We start from the raw sequence: 23,548 nt of genomic DNA, 5'->3' as shown, positions 1-23,548 counted from the left end.
CCATATTATTCATTTTTCAACAATACATATACGGTACCGATGCTGTTGAGCAAGTTACACCTGAAATGCTAGTGCGAGTCTGGGAAGAAATCGACTATCGATGGGATGTCTGCAGGATAACCAACGGAAGTTACATAGAACATCTTTAGTTCAAGGCAAAAAAACTTGAAGTGTTTTCCTTTAAATCAACTCCAAAACTAGATTTGTACCTTGTTTAATAAGATATGACTTTTCAAAGTTGTAAAGTCCTTTTTGAATCACTCGGTATATGCAATGCAGGAAGAGTCAAAGGCTAATAAATAGGATTTCTATACCATATATATACACTATACTTACTACAAGTCTATATAATATCCTACCTTGTGAAGATTCGAATGACTTTAACACAAAACTGCTTTAATTCTATATTTGAAATTAACAGATCCGTGAGTCATGTTAGATAGGTCATGTCAATACAGTAAATCACTTGGAACTCGCCAAAAAGAAGAGAAAATAGATTTTCCTTTTTCTCAAATCTCATGAATACGAAATTGGACAAGACTTGTTAAAATTTCACGAAAGTGACAGCCTTGCAAATTTTAATTGGCAACTAGGTTTTGAATAAGTAAATTCCAATTGAATTTTGTGGTTGAAAGTAGCCTATTGCGGACATCCAGTAGGCTTTGAGTTGACTGGAAATTGATTAAATTTTTCAATTATCTCACAGTCTTGTACAAATTTCATGGAGTACTCGAATTTAAGTTCAGTGCCATGAAGAGCCATAAAGTTGCTATTCTCATACGTAGAACAACAAAAGTTGTCAATTATTTATCCAGAGAGCGTAGTGTGCGTGGACTTGCAGACGAGTTTACACCAAGTTGTAAACTGATAGTTTTCCAGTTTTTATTTGTTGCCAATTTCTTAAAAAGCACAGCAACATTTTCTCGTCAGCTTGTGGAAATCCGTGTTTTCAACAAAAATGTTGTTTCTCCACACTGAGAAAGTTGCCAACACAATTTTCTCCTACACAAGTCTACGCCGACAACACTTTCTGGACAAAAAGTTGACGACTTTTGTTGCTCTACATTTGAGAACAGCAAATTGTTTACTACAAAAAGATTAATAACTTTCTGTAGAAAACTATTTGTGAAGAGTATTTTGTTGACAACTTTTGTGAAACGCAGCTTAATGATGGCTTAATCGATGATTTTCGTCGTGGTAATCAGAGTTAAGTATTGAGGTAAGGTATAATGAGATAATAAAAGGTGAATAGAATAGATTACGGTATTCTAATTATCTTGGAGAAGACGTTATCAAGTTTTTTTCGAGTTGAATTTGTCTCTAGAAGTGGGGCCTCAATTATTATTAATAATTCTGTAGTTTCAAGTATGAATATGGGTCGTTTATTCCCAGACTATAAATCGATGCTAACTGTTACCAAAGTTCTATTGATGGCCAAGAATAACCCATAACCGCTTGTTATCCTTGTCTTAGAATGAGTGGGAAGCCTATCATTAAATCTAGACTTTTTCACTGAATGCTTCGAATGCTTGATAGTGATAGTGATTTTTTGATATGAGTTGGTGAATATGAAAGTTCAAACTTTGAATGGTGTGGTAGAGTTCCACTTCAACTGGAATTTGTTAGAATTAGTGAGCCCTCAGGATGGAGAACTCGCTCACTAACTATTGTATAAATTGACATTCACCTGGATAATATGTCACCAATTTTTTTTCTAATGCACTTTCAGTGTTATTCTGTTATATCCTCTAAAAGGACGATTGAGTCAATTTGGTTGGCCAACTAATTTGATCTGTATGATGGTTTAAAAAATATATGTTGGAAATATGAATTTGATTGATAAAAGGTATCATAAGTAATCTCGAACAAACAGCCACACCAACAAACCGAAAGTGACTCTCGTAGTCTCGTGAGGAATATTGGAGAGGCAGGACTGAGGAGGCCAGGGCTCGATTTGGGCTGTTGGGCCATCGAAGAAGAAGAAGAAGAAGAAGAAGAAGAAGAAGAAGAAGAAGAAGAAGAAGAAGAAGAAGAAGAAGAAGAAGAAGAAGAAGAAGAAGAAGAAGAAGAAGAAGAAGAAGAAAGAAGAAGAAGAAGAAGAAGAAGAAGAAGAAGAAGAAGAAGAAGAAGAAGAAGAGAAGAAGGAGAAGAAGAAGAAGAAGAAGAAGAAGAAGGAGGAGGAGAAGAAGAAGAAGAAGAAGAAGAGAAGAAGAAGAAGTCTCGTATAGGCTCTAGTCATCAGTAAGAACTCGCTTCGCTCGTTCAATGGAAACTCGCGGTTTCATAAACTGAAAAAATCAGCAGTTTACAACTGAGCTCTTCTTGGTGAAAAGCTTTGACACTCAAATTCGTCAACGTTGAATTACGAGATAGAACAACGCATCAGTGTGTAAGTTTACATATTTGACGATTTCACTCCTCATACAAAATCTGTAAAATTAAGGGTGAAATAAATAAATAAATAGATACCTTGCTAGCTTAGGTCTGGTGTTAAAATTTTCCGGTCGCAGCTCATAAATTTCAGAGATTCTGACATGACTTAACGACTGTTGTTTTTAGGCAACCAATAAAGCGTCTAAACGGCCACTCCTAAAAGCTTAAGGGTTTCTCAATAATTTTAGAATGGTCATTACTCAGTCTCAAAATCGGACGATTACTTATCCGATTTGTTTTTTTGACAAAGCGAAGTGAGGCTAAGATTCAAGTCGACGGTTTGGCATTTCTCTTAATGTTTAAATGTTTATATGTTGCGCATTTACAGCGAAACGCGGTAATAGATTTTCATGAAATTTGACAGGTATGTTCCTTTTTTAATTGCGCGTCGACGTATATACAACGTTTTTGGAAATTTTGCATTTCAAGAATAATATGAAAGGAAAAAGGAGCCTCCTTCATACACCAATATTACCGTAAAAATCAGACTATAGAATTATTCATCATAAATCAGCTGTCTAGTGGACTATAATACTACCCGTTCAAAAACATCGAACATCTTGAAAATTTATCTTTCCATCAACGTTAGTAGACAGTTGACTATAACACTACCCGTTCAAAAACATCGAACATCTTGAAAATGTATCCTTCCATCAACGTTGTAGACAGTTGCAGCCAGACCTGATAACAGCGCTCACACTCACATTCCGGGATGACACGTCACGGTACGATAGGACAGAAAGCTCTATATTTATTTAGGATTTTTTCTAGACATTTAAAATTGATAAATTATTTATTAATTTTTGAGAAAACATAACAACAGGTCAATGTAACTTACTGAGTGCGAGGTCTGCTGTACACAGAACTGTAATGAAGATTTGAGAATTTAATTTCTGAATGTGAAGTTTTGGCTTTAGCTGGAAAGTAATAGAAAAAAATCAGGGATTCATTAGGAGATATACCAAAAACCAACACCAAAACTAGCTCTGTACTTTGTTTATTAAGATTTATATGAATTTTCAAAGTTGTAAAGTCCTTTTTGAAACATCCGGGGAGTGATTGGGAAGGCTTATAACTGAAGACCCTTTCAGGGTGAAAATATGATGAAGCGACGAAGATAGCTTGAGAGTGTTGAATGTAATGCATGTATTTAAAATGAAGGCGGCACATAACTGAATTTAGTAGATTGTAGACAACGAAAACGAAAACGAATGGCCTTTTCTCGTAATGCTCTAGATAGTAGGCTATATCATATATTATTATACTACTAGCAGCTCACCCGTGCTTCGCTACGGCAATGAAAAGATAACTCACGTCATAAAATTTTGTTTCTGAAACATTAAGATAATAGTATTTCTGTGAACAGTAGACCTCGCGCAGTTATGAACCACAGCCTCCTCTTATACTGTCCATCAGAGTATATGCTGTCTGTAGGTCGTGCCGGCAAGATATGAAAACGGAAATGGAAACGGTTAATGGCTGTTGGGGTTGATGTACGGTATCAAAAATGCTAACATCAAAAGCTTCTATACATTTCATTTACTTTCCTTGCCTTTACCATAGATTTCCAAAAAAATTTAAGGTACCCCAATTTCATGTTTTCTATACGTTTCAAGTTCCCCAAAAACATGATTTTTGGGTGTTGGTCTGTGTGTGTGTGTCTGTGAACACGATAACTCCATTCCTAATTAACCGATTGACTTGAAATTTTTTAACTTAAGGTCCTTATACCATGAGGATCCGACAATAATCAATTCAATAAAATTCAATTCAAAATGGCGGAAAAAATGGCGAATAATGGCTAAAAAACCATGTTTTTCACGGTTTTCTCGAAAACGGCTCTAACGATTTTCTTCAAATTTATACCCTAGATAGCTATTTATAAGCCCTATCAACTGACATGAGTCTCATTTCTGGGAAAATTGCAGGAGCTCCGTAATATTCCTGAGAAGAATGAATTTTGTTAAATTTCTATCACGATTTTCTCAAAAATAACTTGACCGACTTTTTCAAATTCATACCCTGTATAGTTATTTATCAGCTCTATTAACTGGCATGAGTCTCCTTCCTGGGAAACTAACAGGGGGTCCACCTCATCACTGAGAAATTTACTTTGTAACCTCCTTTGTAACCTTTGTTAACCTCCTTCTCGTGCGTGAGGTAGGTAGATAGAGCAGTTTATCCGAAAGAACAGATGTCGATATTTTATTTGTAGAACAGCTGTTTTGACAACTTTTAAAAAATCCTCAAATTTCATAATTCAAACAAAGGAAAATGTACTCTGAACACAATCACAATAGTATAATCGTAGTTTTTAATTATTTAGCCGCCAATCGGCATAATGTTACTCACTAAATTATCCTCGTTAATGATGCTTATAGATCAATGAGCAAGGAAAGTTGTGTGAGTGTACCACACCAGATTTTTAGAATGTATGTGCAAAATTTGGAGATCTAATTCATTCCCGTCTTTCCGGTATGCAATCCACAAGTAGACGTGTTTTGATGCAAACACAACCCTATTCTCTCTTATTATATATCATAATATCATTGTATACATAAAATTAGGAACTTTCTGATGTCCACAACGTATTTCTGTGACATCGTTCCATAGTGCTGAAATTCACAGTCATAAGCATTCCTTATGTTTAAAACATCAATACGCCTCTCAATCAGTCAATGCTGACAGTTTGCAGTGAAACACACCGAAAATAATGCTCCATATTATATTAGCAGACTGTGAGTTTGAAATTTCCGACACCGGGCGGCGACGAATGCAAAACAAATGCTGTGACGTCACTTTGATTCAAATCACGGGGCTGACTAGTCTGCCTGTCTGCTTTTGAGTAGAGAGAGAGAGCTTTCTCTCACAATAATATTATTGATTTGACATCACACTCAGAATTATTATTGCAACACGTATGAACAGCGAACTGATGAAGTCAGCTGAGGGGCTTTATTCGGTTACGTCCGATTTTCTGTTTCACTAGATCAACAATACCATGAAGAGGATTTATCTCTTACCGAATTTGAAATGTTCTGTCCCAAAAATGTAAACTTTAGACACTCATATCTCAAAAAGTAATGCACGGAAAAGAATGTTTTCCCAAGAAAACTTTTTCATTTTGATAGCTTAATGATATACAAATCGAAAAACTTTGAAAAATGTCACCAGTAGAAAGCTTATTTTTAGCCTTAGCACAGCCTTAAGGAGTTTTTTTTTTATGGAATGTGGTGGGTTCTGAATTTCTGATTCAATCATTATCATCAATATATCGTATTGCGAGTATACACACGACATTTGCCTTCCTCTATCACAGTTCCTGATGATTAATGACACCCAAGTACTCCCATTCTTAGCGTCTGCCTATCCTCATTGTTATTCTGAACAATGGATCGCTCAGTGGACTATTTTTTGCCGAATCGCTCATCGGACGACACCCTTTATTCGACATCGTTTAGGGTGTGCACTCAGAGAGAGGTCAGCGGTCAGTGGTCAGAGCGGTCCTAGGAGGATTATACTCTGAATTAAAAAAGTTGAGATTTGGACATCAAAAACGGCTAAATTGATCCATATGAAACTTTCAGGACATGAAGTTGGCAACCTTGCGATGTCATCTGATCAGTTGTTCCACCGTATTTAATTGGACATGGTGCAATTCTCAAGCGGACTTGCCATTGTTAACAGAGTCAATTTGCGATACTGTTCACGAAATACGGTGGAAAAAATGATCAGATGTCATCGCAAGGTTGCCAACTTCATGTCCTGAAAGTTTCATATGAATCAATTCAGCCGTTTTTGAAAATGAGTCATTTGTCTCTTTACTTATTGAATGAGCATATTCAGTCGATGCAGAGTTGAGGAGTTGGGTGGAACAATGACCTGGGTCGAGAAATTAAGTTTTGAGTTAATTGAGTTTGAAATACTAGTGCATAGTTTAATATTATTTTGTCAGAATACAATATCATCTGTCAAATATTTGAACTATATTCATCTTGCAGAGTTGTCGATTTGAATATAGTTATCCAGTCTTTAAAAGATTGATGAAAAGATAAAAGCATGATGAAAAGATTGAAATTTCGGACAATTAGGAAACACGGATATTTTGTCCAAGTATAAAACTTGTTTTATTCAGAATACAGATTAAGATATTCATATAGTTTTTTCGTTAAGTTTTATAGCAAATAAAATTTTTTCGCCACACTGCACAGAAAGCAGCTGTTTTCCAGTCCCTACATAGATCTGAAAGACATTGTTGCAGACGACTCTCGTCTGACGTCAGAACAGGTTTCTTTCGGCCTAGGCCGGAAAGAGTACCCTTTCAGCCGCTAACATGGAACTAAGAAAGGTGATCAAAAAACAGCTGATCAAAAAACTTTTCATTATTTGTGTTCATTATTCAAATTAAAAACTTTATAATAATAATCATATTATTGTCATTTGAAAGAATAAAAAAATATAAACTCAACCTCCCACATAATTGAACATAATCTTTTAGGTTATTTAGACAAATCAGAATAAAAAATAAAAATACTTGGACAATTTCCTGATATTCAGATTACCTCAGATTTGCTAGAGCTATGACCTTCCACCTCTGCTTTCAGAAGTGCTTAATAAACAATTATTATCATATAATTATATATTGTTTATTTTTCTGTGAGGCGAAAAATAGTGTTCGCACCAGGGGCAAAAATGTTTTTCCGGCTCTAAATCTCGGCCTACGGCCTCGGACTTGAAAACCGATTTCGAGCCGGAAAAGTCTAATTTTCGGCCCTAGGTGCGAAATATACGTACTATATTGATTCTTTTGATTTTAAGGAATGAGAATTTTCAATTGTAATAGTTGAGGATAAACTGAAAAATTAAACTTTATCTATACAATCTAACAACTGCTGGAACTCGAAACGCCTGACTGCTTTCTGTATACACACACCCTAAATTTCTAATAAGTTCAAATCAACTCATTAACACAAAGAAATCAATCAGCCACATTTTGCTCACATTGTTGATCATTCGTCTATTACTTTGGTATGACCTTGGACGCAAAGCTTCGCTGGAAGGCACATGTCAAGAAGAAAAGAGAAGAACTTGGAATCAGATATAAGAAGCTGTATTGGCTAATCGGAAGAAACTCCATCCTTTCAATCCGAAACAAAGTACTTCTGTACAAACAGATATTAAAGCCAGTATGGACGTATGGTATACAACTTTGGGGGTGTACCAAATACAGATATAGTCAGCTGATTAAAAGTGAATTGCTCATGTTCGCGGCGCGTATATCTGTACGCACCTTAATAAGGGAAATTCCGTTACCAGCCTATAATGGTAGGCGCACACAGACCGTCATCGGACGGACGGTACACATCGGACGATTAGATTTGATGCATTGTTTTCAATTGGAGTGCGCATACCTATACGGATGCGGATAGGTATGCTCACTCCAATTGAAAACAATGCATCAAATCTAATCATGCGATCCATCCGATGCATGCCGTCCGTCCGATGACGATCTGTGTGCGCCTACCTTAAGGTGGAAAGATTTTTGTTCTTCGATCACCTGTACAGGTCGCGTCTTTACACGGACGCGACTGGCACAAACGCTCTTTCCCAACTGTTGTGTTTGATGACTGATCATAATCATTCTAGTATAATCTATTGTATAGTAGTAAAGTCCTAGTATCTTGTATAATTCTAGAATTACATATTCTATAATGGATTTTCGTTTAATAATAATAAATTCTCAGAATCCCGTGAGAGGTTGCTAGTCCTCCATCGGGCGCCTCCCCAGGTGGCGGATAGGGGAATGCCTCCCAGATATGGGAGGTACCGGTGAAATTAAATAGCCGGGGTGGACCAAAACTAGCAAGCCGGTCAACGGCCTTGAAGGCGGATGAGGAGAAATCCCAACGGCAGAGAGTGCGGATGAACCTAGGGAGTTAACCCAAATTAAATCCAGGGTAGGTTACGCTCTGAAAGCTGTAGTGGAAGCAAGTACCTAGGAGATGGCAACTCTAAAAAAAGGACCCTGGTCCTCCAGGTTGGGGGTTGGGCGTAGGGCCAACAACCCTTCCCCGGAAAAACTCACACTCGTTGCGAAACCCACAACAAAGCCTCGGATAGGACAGGATTTTCGGATTAATAACAGGAATACAGACCCTACAATACAACTTTGAATAATGATTTACGGAATAAGCGATCTAAGATCAGGAGAGATATGGATTGGAAAGTGGCAACGTGGAATGTTAGAACAATGTTGGCGCCTGGTAAGATGAAAGAGATAACATTGGAAATTTCAAAATTCAATTTGGATATAGTTGCTTTGCAGGAAATAAGGTGGCAAGGTAGAGGACAGATCGATAAAAAAGACTTCTCTTTGCTGTATAGTGGTACAGAAGATAGGACTGGATATGGCGGTACAGGCTTCTTCATTACGGCTGAAATGAGAAAAAAAATACTAAATTTTGAGCCAATATCGGAAAGAATGTGTATAATCAGACTGAAGGGAAGATTTAGAAATGTAACGTTGGTCTCTGTCTATGCCCCTACAGAAATGCTGATGAGCAGGTAAAAGAAGATTTCTACGACATGTTAACAAGTAAATTAGAACGGATTAGCCAACACGATATGGTACTGGTCTTGGGGGATCTGAATGCTCAAGTAGGGAGAGAAAGTGCCCTTGGGTCAGTGGCTGGAAAATATTCACTCCATAAAGAATCCAATAGTAATGGGTTTCTAGTTGCGCAGTTTGCAGAGAGCAACAGATTGATTATCAGGAGTACCTGCTTTCCTCATAAAAGGATACACCTGGGAACATGGAAGGCACCAGGCACCGAGATTGTGAATCAGATTGATCATGTTTTGGTGTCTGCAAGGCATGCCTCGGGTGTATTGGATGTGCGTACAATGAGAGGACCAAACTGCGACTCTGACCACTTCATGGTTAGAGCTGTAATACGATTTAGACTGGCCAATATACGCAAGGAGAATGGGGTGAAAAGGTGCAAGTGGGATGTCAGTAAGTTGAGGATGGATAGAGAGAGACAGATATTTCAAAATGATATAGATAGGAAGTTTGGACAGAGCGAAATGGAAGAAGCGGATGTGAATGTTCAGTGGAAGAGGATACAGAGCATTTTAGAGAGATCTGCCAAAGAGACCATAGGGTAGAAAAAATGGCAAAAAATCAGGAATGGTTCGATAGGGAGTGTGAAGAAGCAATTAGGGAAAGGAACGATGCTAGAAATAAGATGTTGCAAAGAGATACAAGAGGAGCTAGAGCAAACTACAATTTATTAAGAAGGAGAGCAAAATCAATTCTAAGGTCGAAAAAGAGAGAAGCAATCAAGCAAAAGATTCTACACCTACAAACATTGAGTGAAACCAACCAGAGTAAAAAATTGTACAAAGAAGTGAACTGGTTCAGAAAAGGGTTCCAGGCAAGGTTGAACGGCTGTAAAGACAAAAATGGGCATGTGGTTAGTAATGAGATGGTCTTATATACTTTTCATGTAAACCCAAGCACTGTACATTACAGTCTCGTGTCAATTCACCTGCATGAGGTTCTATATACCTTTTTCATGTAAGCCCAAGTATACACAAGATATCGTGGTATATAAGGCAATGTATACTTTTTATGTAGACCATAAGAGCTTCGTGTCAATGTGAGAATAGCATTTCAAAGCTTGCATGGATGATTATTGATTCAGGGTTTTTTTTCACGACAGTTCATGATATTCTGAAGGAATTATTTGAGTGTTTTTTTCGCAAAGTGTGAATTAAAGGGTAGGAGAAGAAAATGAGTATGCTGCAAAAAGTACGATATTAGAGAGAAAGTGCGTTGGGGAGAGAAGTTTGAGAAAAATTAATAGAATGAGAAGGAAGGAGTAAGTAAGATACAATATTCAAAATTTTGAATTTCAACCACACTTGGAAATACATTATCTCCGTGGGGTTACACTAATTGAGATACCATAGAGAAACAATAGCGTAAGTAGATATCCCATGGTATAGGGAGTTTATGTCGTAACTTTTACTATTATCTCAAGCCGATAGCCGACGTAGTTCTTTCCCTTGAAGCTGTGTGACACTGGTAGTCTCTCATATTGTGCTGTTCATACACTCTCACCCCAACAAAACAGTGAAAATCGACAATAATCGACAGTAATCGGCTTGAGATAACAGTAAAAGTTACGACATAAACTCCCTATACCATGGGATATCTACTTACGCTATTGTTTCTCTATGGAGATACTCAGTGTGGTTAACTTTTCAATAATTCTCATAAATTTCAAGAGAATATAGAGGAATTATATATTTTTTCTATTTTTCATTGGCTGTTTTTTATTTCATAGTAATATTTTTTCTGTTTGAGCAGATTAATTCATTCCATTTGAGATTTTAGTAGCATTAATTTGAAATTTGAAATTTTATTTGCCAAAAAATTCATACATTTGTATGAAAAATTTGAAATTACATTGCATTGAAATACAATACATTTTTCATTCATTGCTATTGAAATTACAAAGGCAGGTTTACATCATAAATACACTTCTGTTAAGAGTATTTCTCTAACCTTCAAATTCAAATATTGATGGTATATATTTCAAACTATGCCTATGATAGATTGCTGTATTTAAAAACGATTCTTGAGTACGTTCTTAAGCTGCGTACACATATACGCGCTTCCAACCCGCACCGAGCACGCTCCGCCCTCGTACCGCCCTCGTACCTCCATCGAACCACAGTCGCTCCGCCCACGCACCCATCATGAACGTTACGGAAGATGTTAGATCTTCTCGCGTTCCCCGGTTGCTCCCCGGTCGATCATCAATCGCTCTGCTGGAGTGACGTTCGGTTGCGGAGCAGAGCGAAAGTCTGTACGCACCTTAAACTTCTGTTAAGAGTATTTCTCTGACCTTCAAATTCAAATATTGGTATATATTTCAAACTATGCCTATGAAAGATTGCTGTATTTATAAACGATTCTTGAGTACGTTCTTAGGGAACGGTTTGGTTGTTCAACAACCAGCTAGTAAAATAGTTTCTGGTTGGTTGCTAGTTGCTAGGCAACCAAAGTGTGCAGTCCAGACAAGACCGTCTAGTAAGGGAAATTCCGTTACCAGCCTATAATGGTAGGCGCACACAGATCGTCATCAGACGGACGGCACGCATCGGACGGATCGGACGATTAGATTTGATGCATTGTTTTCAATTGGAGTGCGCATACCTATACGGATGCGGATAGGTATGCTCACTCCAATTGAAAACAATGCATTAAATCTAATCATGCGATCCATCCGATGCGTGCCGTCCGTCCGATGACGATCTGTGTGCGCCTACCTTAAGGTGGAAAGATTTTTGTTCTTTGATCACCTGTACAGGTCGCTACCGGTACGTCTTTTACACGGACGCGACTGGCACAAACGCTCTTTCCCAACTGTTGTGTTTGATGACTGATCATAATCATTCTAGTATAATTCTATTGTATAGTAGTAAAGTCCTAGTATCTTGTATAATTCTAGAATTACACTATTCTATAATGGATTTTCGTTTAATAATAATAATTCTAGAATAATTTGTTATAATTTGGCGAATAATAGGCTAAAACACATAATGGAAGTCATTTGAACACAATTTATAAGAGCTTTACTGGTTGTACCCTTCAATTCCCTACTCATGTAGGTAATGTTTGTTTAGTTTTAGTTTCAAGTATGTCACCACTTGATAGCATGATTAGCCTGGAGTGTCCTGCTCAACAGTTTGTTATCACTTTCTCATTTATGTAGAGTTGGGGAAAGTTATTTTTGACAACATAATAATCGTTTTATCTGCCTTTTCTCCACCTCTTAACTCATTCTGCACTTCATAAATGTACTTTAATTTATATTCTTCTACGTTTTGTTGTTGTTCTTGTTTTTCTTCTCCGTCTTCTCCTCCTCCTTCATCTCTTGTTTTACTCCTCCTCCTCCTCCTCTTCTTCTTCAACTTCTCTTCTCATTTATTCATATGCAAATACAATTCAGGTAAAAACAACAGACATTTGCCCAAAACTGTTTCAAACCTTAATTTAGAATACACAGTCTAAAGGTTATGCTACTTACGTAACTTAAATGATAATATTATTCGTACACAATTTTGAGTCCAATAAATGTATCTACTACAATTTTGAATTTATCAGATTGATCAATTTCCAAATACAAATCTAAACAAAACTCTTCCTTCACAATTGCAAAAAATATTGAAATTTTCACTTAAATCCAAAACTCATGTAAACATCAAAACATTTCCGTCAACTTCTTCCTTTATTCTTGTTCTTATCCTTCAATCTGATCTACTATAATATTTTCTTGAGAATACAGTGCAAGGGACTGTCTAGAACTACAGTGAATGAATGAATGACTATTGACTGATGAATAAAACGATTTTTCAATAAATAAGCGGTTGTGACAATATAGATCTGAATCCACTTCTATAAGACTTCATTAATCTTGATTAATCTTCATTAATGAAGATTGATCCACTTCCACTTCATTAATCTTCACAGATTGAGGAAATTTTATTTCGAAAATGAATTGATTGAATTATTTATACACCTTAGGGCCTTAGATTCAACTAAACCAACATACCACTGTAAATTTTTAAAGTATAATAATTAATGTATCATTTCATAACAGAGACAGAGGATTATTTTTTATTCTAGTCATATAATCAAAACATTAATTAATTTAGCATGCAATTCTACTATTTATAGTGACACTATCAACTGCCAGCACTGCTTGGAAATAAGATGAATGCTTCCTATTAAATGAATACTGTCAGATTGAAGTGAATTACTAACCTTGAACGTACAGAGTTCACAACATTCTTCCATCGACTCAGCATTCTCGTTGTATTTGTATCCCAAGTAGCACCGGGCATAATGTATTCTAATTTAATATTTTCACTTCAATTATAATTCTAAAACAAACCATTCACTCCCGATTATTATGATATTTGATGATACAGTATTGTTGAAAGCGAAGTATGACATATAGTTCATGATAATAATACATGTTGTATTTCTGATCACTGAAGTTGAAAGTTTTTGCTATTTCTTCTAAGACCGCCCTGACCGCTGACCGCTCTCTCTGAGCACACCCAATCTAGTTAGAAACATTTATGCCTCTGTGGCATTTTTTGCACAAAATCCAGAATTAAGGCTGTGCAAAGGCTAAAAATAAACTTTCTACTGGTGATATTTTTCAAAGTTTTTCGATTAGTATACTATCAAGCTATCAAAATGAAAAAGTTTTCTCAGGAAAACATTTTTTTTCGATCATTACTTTTTGAGATATTAGTGCCTGAAGTTTAAATCTTTGTGATATTTTTCAAAGTTTTTCGATTAGTATACATCAAGCTATCAAAATAAAATAGGTTTCTCAGGAAAACATTTTTTTCCAATCATTAATTTTCAAGATATGAGCGCCTGAAGTTTAAATCCTTGGGACAGAACATTTAAAATTCGGTAAGAGATAAATCCATGAGATTCAGAGGATAAATTTTTCATGGTGTTGTTGATTTAATAAAACAAAAATTCTTTGAAAATATCAATATTTGAGAATGTTATTCAATTTACTAAAAATGACCCAAAATAACTTTTAGTTGAGTTATTTTTGGTAAATTGTATAACTTTCTCAAAAATCTATGTATTCGAAAAATGTTTGTTTTATTCAATCAACAATAGTATGAAGTATGCTTTGAATCTCATAGATTTATCTCTTACCGAATTTGAAATGTTCTGTCCCAAAAATTTAAACTTCAGGCGCTCATATCTCGAAAAGTAATGATCGAAAAAAAAGTTTTCCTAAGAAAACTTTCTCATTTTGTAGTATACTAATCGAAAAATATCACCAGTAGACAGTTTATTTTTTCCTTTGCCTTAATTGAAATTAGAATACTGTACAAGGAAGAAATATTTCCTCTAGAATTTTTTTTCATCATAAACTGATTCCTTCTTCACTCTTTCACATTTATTTAACCTTGTTTCCAAACTAAACCATCTAGAGTAGGGAACAGTTGATAGTGTAAGTTTTGGGGCCCACACCATTAATTTTATGCATAACACCAACACACATTCAATTTGCTGGGGACTTAGTCTGCCTAGGACAGGATGCTTGGCTTAGAAATGTGTCGCGAACTTTACTAAGTCCAGTCTGACTTAAGTCATGCCCTTCAGGGACAGACAGTACTTAAGCTTTCATTTTCCCTCTCTCTCTTACTTCACAATCTTCTCCCTTACAATCTCTGTCTTCCTGCCTCTCACAATTGTCTTGCTAAGTCTCTCACTCACTCTCTCTCTCTATCTCTCCCTCCCTATCACTCTCTTTCTTTTTCTCTATCTCTCCCTCCCTCTCTCTCTCTCTTGACGAGGAGTGAGCCTGCTTGACAGGCATATCCTACCTGATACCTGAATCCTTCTGGACTAACTTCTTCATCTCCGCTAGTATTCTTCTTCTTTTAATTGTTTGTACCTCTCCTCTTTTGAAACTAAGGGAATCTGCCGATTGCTAGTTTATTTATCTGCCGATAAATATCGAATTATTTTATCGAATCTGCCGATTCCATTCTAATTTATTTATTTATTTTATTTATTTATAATTTTTACAAAGAAGCACTGATTGGGAGAGAAAAACTAAGGATACTCCTTGTACCATTTTTCTCCCAAATTTAGATAACATTTTATAAGTCCGAGATAGGGTTATGGTTTCATTTTTTAAAATTTAGTCCATTTTCACTAAAAAAACAACGAAAACTAAGAATTTTAAATTTTGATGGTTAAAAACAGAATAAAAAACAAAAATATGACACTCAAATCACCATTAATTGGAACATTTTTTTAATTGATATTGAAAGATTGGGCTAGAACCATGATTCAATCAATCATTAAGATACAGTCATCTTGAATGAATGATCTTTGTCAAATTGGTTCCAACAAACACATCGTCTCAATCATTCATTCTAATGTTTTGACTTTTAATTTTGAATTTATTCAAATGACAAAGACAGTGTGGGTGATAGATATAGACATATTTTTTGAAATTTGAAACCGTCAAACACAAATAACTTTGAACCTCCGTCACTCAGCATAGCCACTGTTCTCATTCTCACTTATGGTGACAGACTGAAAGAGTCAATATGTGCTAATTATCGGAAAGTTAACGGGGTGGTGGGGTTATGACAAACCGGGAGATTCCCCGTTCAACATACTGTCAGAGCTGGAACTTCAATGTATTCATGATTCCAAGACTCATAACTAGTCGAGATAAATCAATGGAACACTTTCAGAGTCGAAAAGGAAGGAATGGTCTCTGGGGAGAGCAGATGGTTATCGGAAAGTATATACAGTATATACCGATATCTCTTCGACAGAGAGAGCGGCGGGATAAATAATGAGACTAGCAGTAATGACGTCACTACGTGAACAGTGTACGTGTGTATGGGAGCTATGTATCACTCCCATTTGACCGATGGGCGCAATCTGTGTATGTCCGAAACTAACTCCTCCACTTTCTACTTATTATTTTTCTTCATTTTCTTTTTCTTATTCTCTTCCTTCTCCTTCTTCTTCCATTACTTTCCTCTTCCTCTTCTTTCCACAACTACCCACTCCTTTCTTATCTTATCATCTTCTTTTCCTACTTTACAATCATCTTCCTCTTCTATTTGTTCTGCTACTCCTTTCTCTCCTTCTCATTCATCATCCTCCTCACCATCAGCATTTCTCTTTCCTTTTGCTCATCTTTCTCCTTCTATTCCTCTTTTTCCTTTATCATTATAATCAAATGCACTCTTCCTTCTCACCTTATCCTTTGCCTGTGAATGTAAAAATATTGAAAAATCAAGGTACAAGTGAAAAATAAAAAATAAATCAATCAATTATAATATCAAAGTTGCAAGTGAGTGAAAAACCGTTATTTATTACACTCACTCTCTTGTAAATGACGAAACATAATCAAATGTTATAAGTCGAAAAATAATCAAATCAAAAATTCTTTATTGGTTCTTCATGACAATATACAAAAAACAAATCTTTCAGCAAAAATATAAAAAAACAATCACCTGTAAGGAAAATCCTGTGCGCAGGTGCGACTTGCTAATACAAATTCAATATGAGTCATTATAATGTGACAAAAAAAAATAAAGTTGAAAAAGGGTACTTTATTTTTTTAAATTTTTGAATAAATACGAGTAGCCCTTACCAAGAAAATGAATATCATTGAACAATCTTTTCTAAAATACATTATCGAACCTTCTTACGCTACCGCTCCCGTGAATATTGCAGTCCCGCAAGTCATTAACGTTGTAAAAAAGTGTACTCAACGATTTTCTATTGTTAGCCGACTTATAATCGCAAAAACCCTTGAGAGAAAGAGAGAGAAAGTGCACCTGCGAAATCAATACCGCTAGATTATGTATGAAACAATCAGGCAGGGATTTCTTTTTTCTCACCCCATGAGACAAGAGGCCGTTCTACAAATTTGATGCTCTGTTCTGCACACGAAAGCTTCACAAGAAACACGATTTTCCCCGTGAATTTTTGGGAAATTTGTCAGATATGAGATTATAGCAGAGCTGTGTAGAGATTTTGAGATGGAAACTCATTTATTTTATGACTAGACAGGAAGAAACTAGCCAACATCTATCCATCAACAAGCTTTTTGAAACATTATTCCTGTATTTTTAAAGAAAACGAAAGTGTGGAGACTGTCGGTGGATAATTATTCTCCAGTTTCGTAGAATTTCTCACAGGTCATGTTTTCTATTCTTATCTAGTTTTTTGCTTGGTTTGGAACTCCAGGTCTTGAACATGGGTATCTAGTTACTTTCCTTGCCCTATTACCATAGGTAAGGAAAGTATTGCTTTCCAAAAAAATTAAGATACCCTAATTTCAAGTTTTCTATACGTTTCAAGGTCCCCTGAGTCCAAAAACATGATTTTTGGGTATTGGTCTGTGTGTGTGTAAGGTGTCTGTGAACACGATAACTCCATTCCTAATTAACCGATTGACTTGAAATTTTAAACTTAAGGTCCTTATACCATGAGGATCCGACAATAAGAAATTCAATAAAATTCAATTCAAGATAGAGGAAAAAATGGCGGATTATTACTAAAAAACCACGGTTTTCTCGAAAACGGCTCTAACGATTTTCTTCAAATTTTTATCATGGATAGCTATTATTTATAAGCCCTATCAACTGACATGAGTCTCATTCCTGGGAAAATTGCAGGAGCTCCGTAATATTCCTGAGAAGAATGAATTTTGTTAAATTTCTATCACGATTTTCTCAAAAATGACTCGACCGATTTTTTTTTCAAATTCATACCCTGTATAGTAATTTATCAGCTCTATCACATGGCATAAGTCTCCTTCCTGAGAAACTAATGGGGGGTCCACCCCATCCTAGAGAAATGGACTTTGTAACTTCCTTCTCGTGCATGACGTAGGTAGGTAGAGCAGTCTATAAAAAGAACACATGGTCAAGATATTTCATCTGTAGAACAGCTGTTTTGACGACTTTAGAAAAATCTCACAATTTACACAAAGGAAAAAGAACTTTGAAACAATTATAACATAAATATACAGTAGTCTGATCGTAGTTTCAAATATGTAACCGCCAATCGTCATTATGTTATTCCCCCTAAATTTTTCTTGTTTGAGAATGAGGCTTACAGTTCAATGAGCAAGGAAAGTTGTGTGAGTGTACCACACCAGATTTTTTTTGGCTTGATTTGGAACTCCAGGGCTTGAACAATGGTGAATGGACAGCCGACAACAATTACGTACAATATCTGTAAATCTGAGTATGTGATGTGGCTGTGTGATGATTTTGAGGGTTCAAATTCGAATATTTTTTTATTCAACAAATGAACAGATACATTGAATAAATTTATATATAATAAAATAACTAAACACGCATAGATCGTCTTACTAATGCCGAAATTCTCAGAAGAATGCATAAAGAAAGAAAGTAGCTGATTTGTATAGAAGCAAGAAAGTTGCAGTACTTGAGCCATAAATGAGGAACCCCCAACGTTATGATCTTCTACAATGCATATTGCAAGGACAAAAACACAGAACATGAATTTCATGGCTAAAAAATTTGAGAGCCTGGTTCTCCACGAACACCGCGGAATTGTTTGGTGCAGCTGTGGATAGGGTGAAGCTAGCCACTATGGTAGCCAACGTCTGGAAGCGGACAGGCACATGAAGAAGATCTTTAAATCTCAAGAACTCTACAAGGCATTGCTAATTGAAATCTATCTTATTAAAAATTGAATTTACACTTTGAATTGAGCTGGCTTATTAGGATAATGGTGAGAGGCGAGTCTATTTCAGTTGAAAGACAAATTTAAATAAATTGCTATTTTATTTTGTGAATTCCGTATACGGCTGTGACATATCATAAATTCACACGCAGTCTCAATTATGAAAACCTTAGAATGCACGAGTAACAATACGCATATCACTTTTGGTATAGTGAGGTCCACGTTATAATGGCAGTGAAGAAAGATAGGAGAAAAACGTTGCCAAGTCTCTCCATTTTGCCACTGAGTGTACACAGCTATTACTCAATTCATCCCATTAAATTTGATCCAATAATAATTATCATTTCCTTGATAAAATAATCAATTCAATGTCAAATTAATCAAGAAAATATATTTTTTCATAATTTTATTCAAAAATTTGCTTTCATAACTGAGATCAAATTTTTTATTTTTATACAAATCTGAAATGGCGGCTAATCTAAAAAGCTGTGATACAACAATCTGAATTCCAAAACAACAGAAATTTAGTTATTTGGTAGGTATTCTACTCCAATTTCATTCAAAGAAAATAGAAAAATAGAAATCCTATCTAAAAAAATGTAAATAATTCTGAAATAACCTTTCGATATTATTTATACCAGTACGAGTAGGTCTAACCTATACGTGTAGCCTAACTGAAGCATGGATGGAGTCTAGGATGGTTAGTTATCAACTTTTAAAATGTCATTTCAGGTATTTTAATTTGTGTTTCTCATACGGTAATGTCTAAAAATTATTTTATTGTTTCAAAAATACATTTTAAATCATTTGTGTACTCATGTATTTTGATAGAAGAAAAAAATGGCGGCTGAGAATTGTTTTTCTACTTTTGTACAGTCACTGTCAAAAGTAAAAATAAAATATTCTGGCAAACTGACAACATTGCAAAGCTAGAGAGAGATAGCGCTATCTGTTTTGTTGTATGATAGAAAAGGACAGCAACAGTATTGTCAATCGTACACTGCCATTATAACGTGGACCTCACTATAGTAACTGTATTCTGAAAGTGCTGTGGTTAATTTCACATAGGTATGCGATTTGTCAACTTATCAACTTTGAAAACTTGTTCAAGAACTTTTTGGAAGACTTGTGCAAGAACTGAATTCATCAGCATTCATTATCTTGATTTCTCAACCCATTACGAACAGCAAAGAAACATTAAAACTTATCTCATTAACGACTTAGGCCATTATTTTCTTTTTACCTAGCCTAATTATAGGTTGACTTCCATTATCATCAACTTTCAGGTACCGTATGTTTCATGAGAGTTGTGTTTACTAATTATTGCATAATAATTTGGACCCTTAAAAATCTTGTCTTTTCAATTGTAGTCTACATTGAAATGGTAGTCAACTAAAAGGTAGGTAGTCTTCTTTGCTCACATCCAGTCCCACCTGTCTTATGGTGCTGTACTGTGGGGATCAAAGGTATATATATAGCTCTAAACTATTTCGAATTCAAAGGAAGGCTATCAGGCTAATTTTGTGGTCTGCCAAAACGCGCTCAATGTAAAGAGAGCTAAAGAATTAGAAATATTGACATTACTCTCTATTTTTGTGCTCCAGTGCCTGACCTGTGTGAAGAAAAACTTGAATAGTTTTGTTGAGCAGGGAATATCCCATAAACATCAAACTAGAGGCAGGAACAACTTGATCACCAACCGCTACGAATTTGCTAGCACGCAAAAACATTTCTATTTATTGGTGTGAAGCTTTTAATTCGCTCTCTGAACAATTTAGAGGTTAGCAAAATCAAGTTTTCCAGCGGAGGCTGAAAATATTCCTAATCAGTAACCCCATTTACACTTTTCAGGAGTTCTATGAGCTGGCTAGGACTTTGTAAAATTATTAATATTACTAGCCGTCAGGCTCGCTTCGCTCGCCATATCCGTCTAGCAAGGGGGGTCCGCCCCCTGGACCCCCGACTGGATCGTCCAAAAATGAGATCAGCGGGCTCGCTTCGCTCGCCTGCATTTTTCATTTGAGCATGCTTCATACCATCAGAAAGTGAAAGTACTTCCCCTCTCGATTCAATCACCAAACGCAAAAACACCGCTAATTTTGGGTGTATCTTTGGCGTTATTTCAAATTCCTCCTAACACAGCATTAGGTATTACACCCCAGCTGAGCTTCTGTAGTAAATTTGAACAAAAAACGCTGGAAAACGCAGAATTTGAGCGTATCTTTGGCGTTATTTGAAATTCCTTCCAACACAACATTATTACACCCTAGCTGAGCTTCTGTACTAAATTTGAACATTTTCTGTTCATTTGTTCTCGATAAAGCTGAGAAAACGTTAAAAAACGCTGGAAAAACGCTAATTTTGGGCGTATCATCGACGTTATTGCAAATTCCTTCTAACACAACATTATTACTCCCTAGCTGAGCTTCTGTACTAAATTTGAACATTTCCTGTTCATTTGTTCTCGATAAAGCTGGAAAAAACGCAGATTTTGGGCGTATCTTTGGACATTTTTTCAAATCCGTTCTTATTGCGCCTCTAAAGGGCCAACTGAGCATACCTACCAAATTTGAACGTTTTTGGTCCGGTAGATTTTTAGTTCTGCGAGTGAGTGAGTGAATCAGTCAGTCAGTGAGTGAGTGCAATTTCGCTTTTATATATATATATATATATTTATTTTTTTTTTTGAGGCACATTAAGTACATACAGCATACTGCTACTTTATAATTTTGTTTGCTTGTTTTTATTTGTGTGACTGCATTATATCTCAAGACCAGAATATCTCATATTTGATTTTTTTTATCTCTCTCTTTGTTATTTATTTGGACATTCCCATAATTAGAGATCAATATTTCATGATATTGTAGTTCTTTTAAAATATTATATTTTCAATTACTGTATAATATGTGTGACAATGGTTGTATGTTGTGACGAAGGTAATGCTTCTGAAGACCTCAAGGTGCGTACAGATTTACGCGCTGCAAACATGAGCAATTCACTTTTAATCAGCTGATGCCAAGCTTTTTATATCTATATCTTACCCTTTTTGTAAAAATACAGATATACTCAGCTGATTAAGAGTGAATGGTTCATGTTCGCGGCGCGTACATCTGTACGCACCTTTAGAAACGGTTACAATACAACTTATTCTAATCTATTCTATTCATAATCTTTAAAGATTCAAGATTCTTTATTACCTGACATTTCACAATGTATGAACTTGTATAAGCTTTATTCCACTATAAAAACCGTACTTCTTGAATGGTTGAACCTACTCTTTCATCTTTCCTTCTATAATTTGTAGTTCAAATAAGATAGCCTTTTGAGTGTACCAAGTGTATTGTACTGTAGTAGAGTGAACCATGAACACGAATAATTTCTCAGCTAATTACGGGTGTTGGAAAACTTTCAACTTGTCAACATGATGTGCATAAAACACGGCAACTTTTCTCAGTGAACTCAACTTTAGTGCATGTGAAGAGTGATTACTCAAACAAGTAAAACAACGGATTTCGTTTCAAGAAACCTTATCTGAAATCGGAGGCGGCGATTTTTTCTGCTATCTGCGTCACTCATCATGCTTTCTTCGTCTCACATCCGTTTTATTCAAATTTGTGGCTTCATAGACACCATGTTTTACACCACGATAACTCGAAAATTTCTCTGGATTGTTTCTACGTTTACGCGTATTGTTTCTACAGACACACTGTTTCAAATGTCTGATTTACTTGCACGTTATCTTGGAAACCACAAAGTTTATTATCTAGACTTCGAATTGTCTCGAATCTTGAAAATGATTTTGTATCTTACAGATCCCAAAGTTTTCGCGGTCTTACAGAGCCTTTATTTTTCAACAAGTGGTCTCATAAACATATTTTTCACATTTGAAACGTAGTCTCAAAAGTCTAAACAGTCTCAAAAACACCCAAATTTTTAATGATTTTAACCAATGATTTTTTAGACCACCCTTTCCAGCTAAGCGCTTATTCTTCAACAAAAGGCTCAACAGACTAATGATTTGAAGCTCAAAAAATCCATAATGACCTAAATTTTTAATTAATTGATTAGTAAATTTATTTATTCAATCATCAATGAAAATAAATAAATAAAAATAAATCACATAATCATGAAATGATTGGGAATGAAAAACCAGTCTTAGCCCTTAGGTACTGTACTATTCTATTTTAATTTGAATAAGAACTAGTCAATAAAGGGTTTGATTGATTGATTGATTGAGTACTTTATTTATGTAGATTACAATATATACTGGCTTATACACTTATATACAATAGCTTACAATACAGCAAAATTATAGATGAATTTACATAATATAGACTAAGAAAATAATTATTGAACTGTATATGATATGAAAAAGCAGTTTGTAATATAATAACTCTAGATAATAATCATATTGTTATGCATCTACATAAATTGGCGGAGCTTTGGACATATCAATGTCCATTCTTCGGAAAGAATATTAAAAATATCCTCCCCACTAACTCTCTACCAAAACGTTAATTTCGTATTTAAACTAAGGATTTATTTATTAATGGAAATATTGTAAAAGTTTTAATCAATATGAATATTAAAGAGAAAAAACAGAAAATTGATAGAGTAAAATAATTATATAGGTAGATAGATCAAATAAATAAAATGAAGTAGGCTGAAAGTAGATCAGGGTTATCGACTTTCAGTAATATACAGCATTATGCAGTGGATAATTGAAATAACATGAGTTTATATAATATATATATATATATATATATATAATATATATATATATATATATATATATATATATACAATTCG

The 23,548-nt window shown here is 35.3% G+C and overlaps 2 protein-coding genes across 3 annotated transcripts in view; one reads left to right on the top strand and one right to left on the bottom strand.

Annotated features, from left to right (window-relative positions):
- Positions 1-13,415, bottom strand: part of LOC120348816 (regulator of G-protein signaling 20-like) — a 34,491-nt gene extending 21,076 nt beyond the window's left edge. The window contains exon 1 of the mRNA XM_039422109.1: positions 13,271-13,415. Within this exon, the coding sequence (XP_039278043.1) occupies positions 13,271-13,350 (80 nt within the window). The 5' untranslated portion in view covers positions 13,351-13,415. The remainder of the gene's footprint in view (positions 1-13,270) is intronic.
- LOC111061043 (semaphorin-1A) overlaps positions 1-23,548 on the top strand; it is a 530,166-nt gene that overhangs the window by 346,835 nt on the left and 159,783 nt on the right. The window lies entirely within an intron of this gene.

The sequence above is a fragment of the Nilaparvata lugens genome, chromosome 2 (genome assembly GCF_014356525.2).
Source record: "Nilaparvata lugens isolate BPH chromosome 2, ASM1435652v1, whole genome shotgun sequence".
In the NCBI taxonomy this organism is placed as follows: domain Eukaryota; kingdom Metazoa; phylum Arthropoda; class Insecta; order Hemiptera; family Delphacidae; genus Nilaparvata; species Nilaparvata lugens.
Note: the sequence above shows the minus strand (reverse complement) of the source record. Positions and strands in the feature narration are given on the sequence as shown.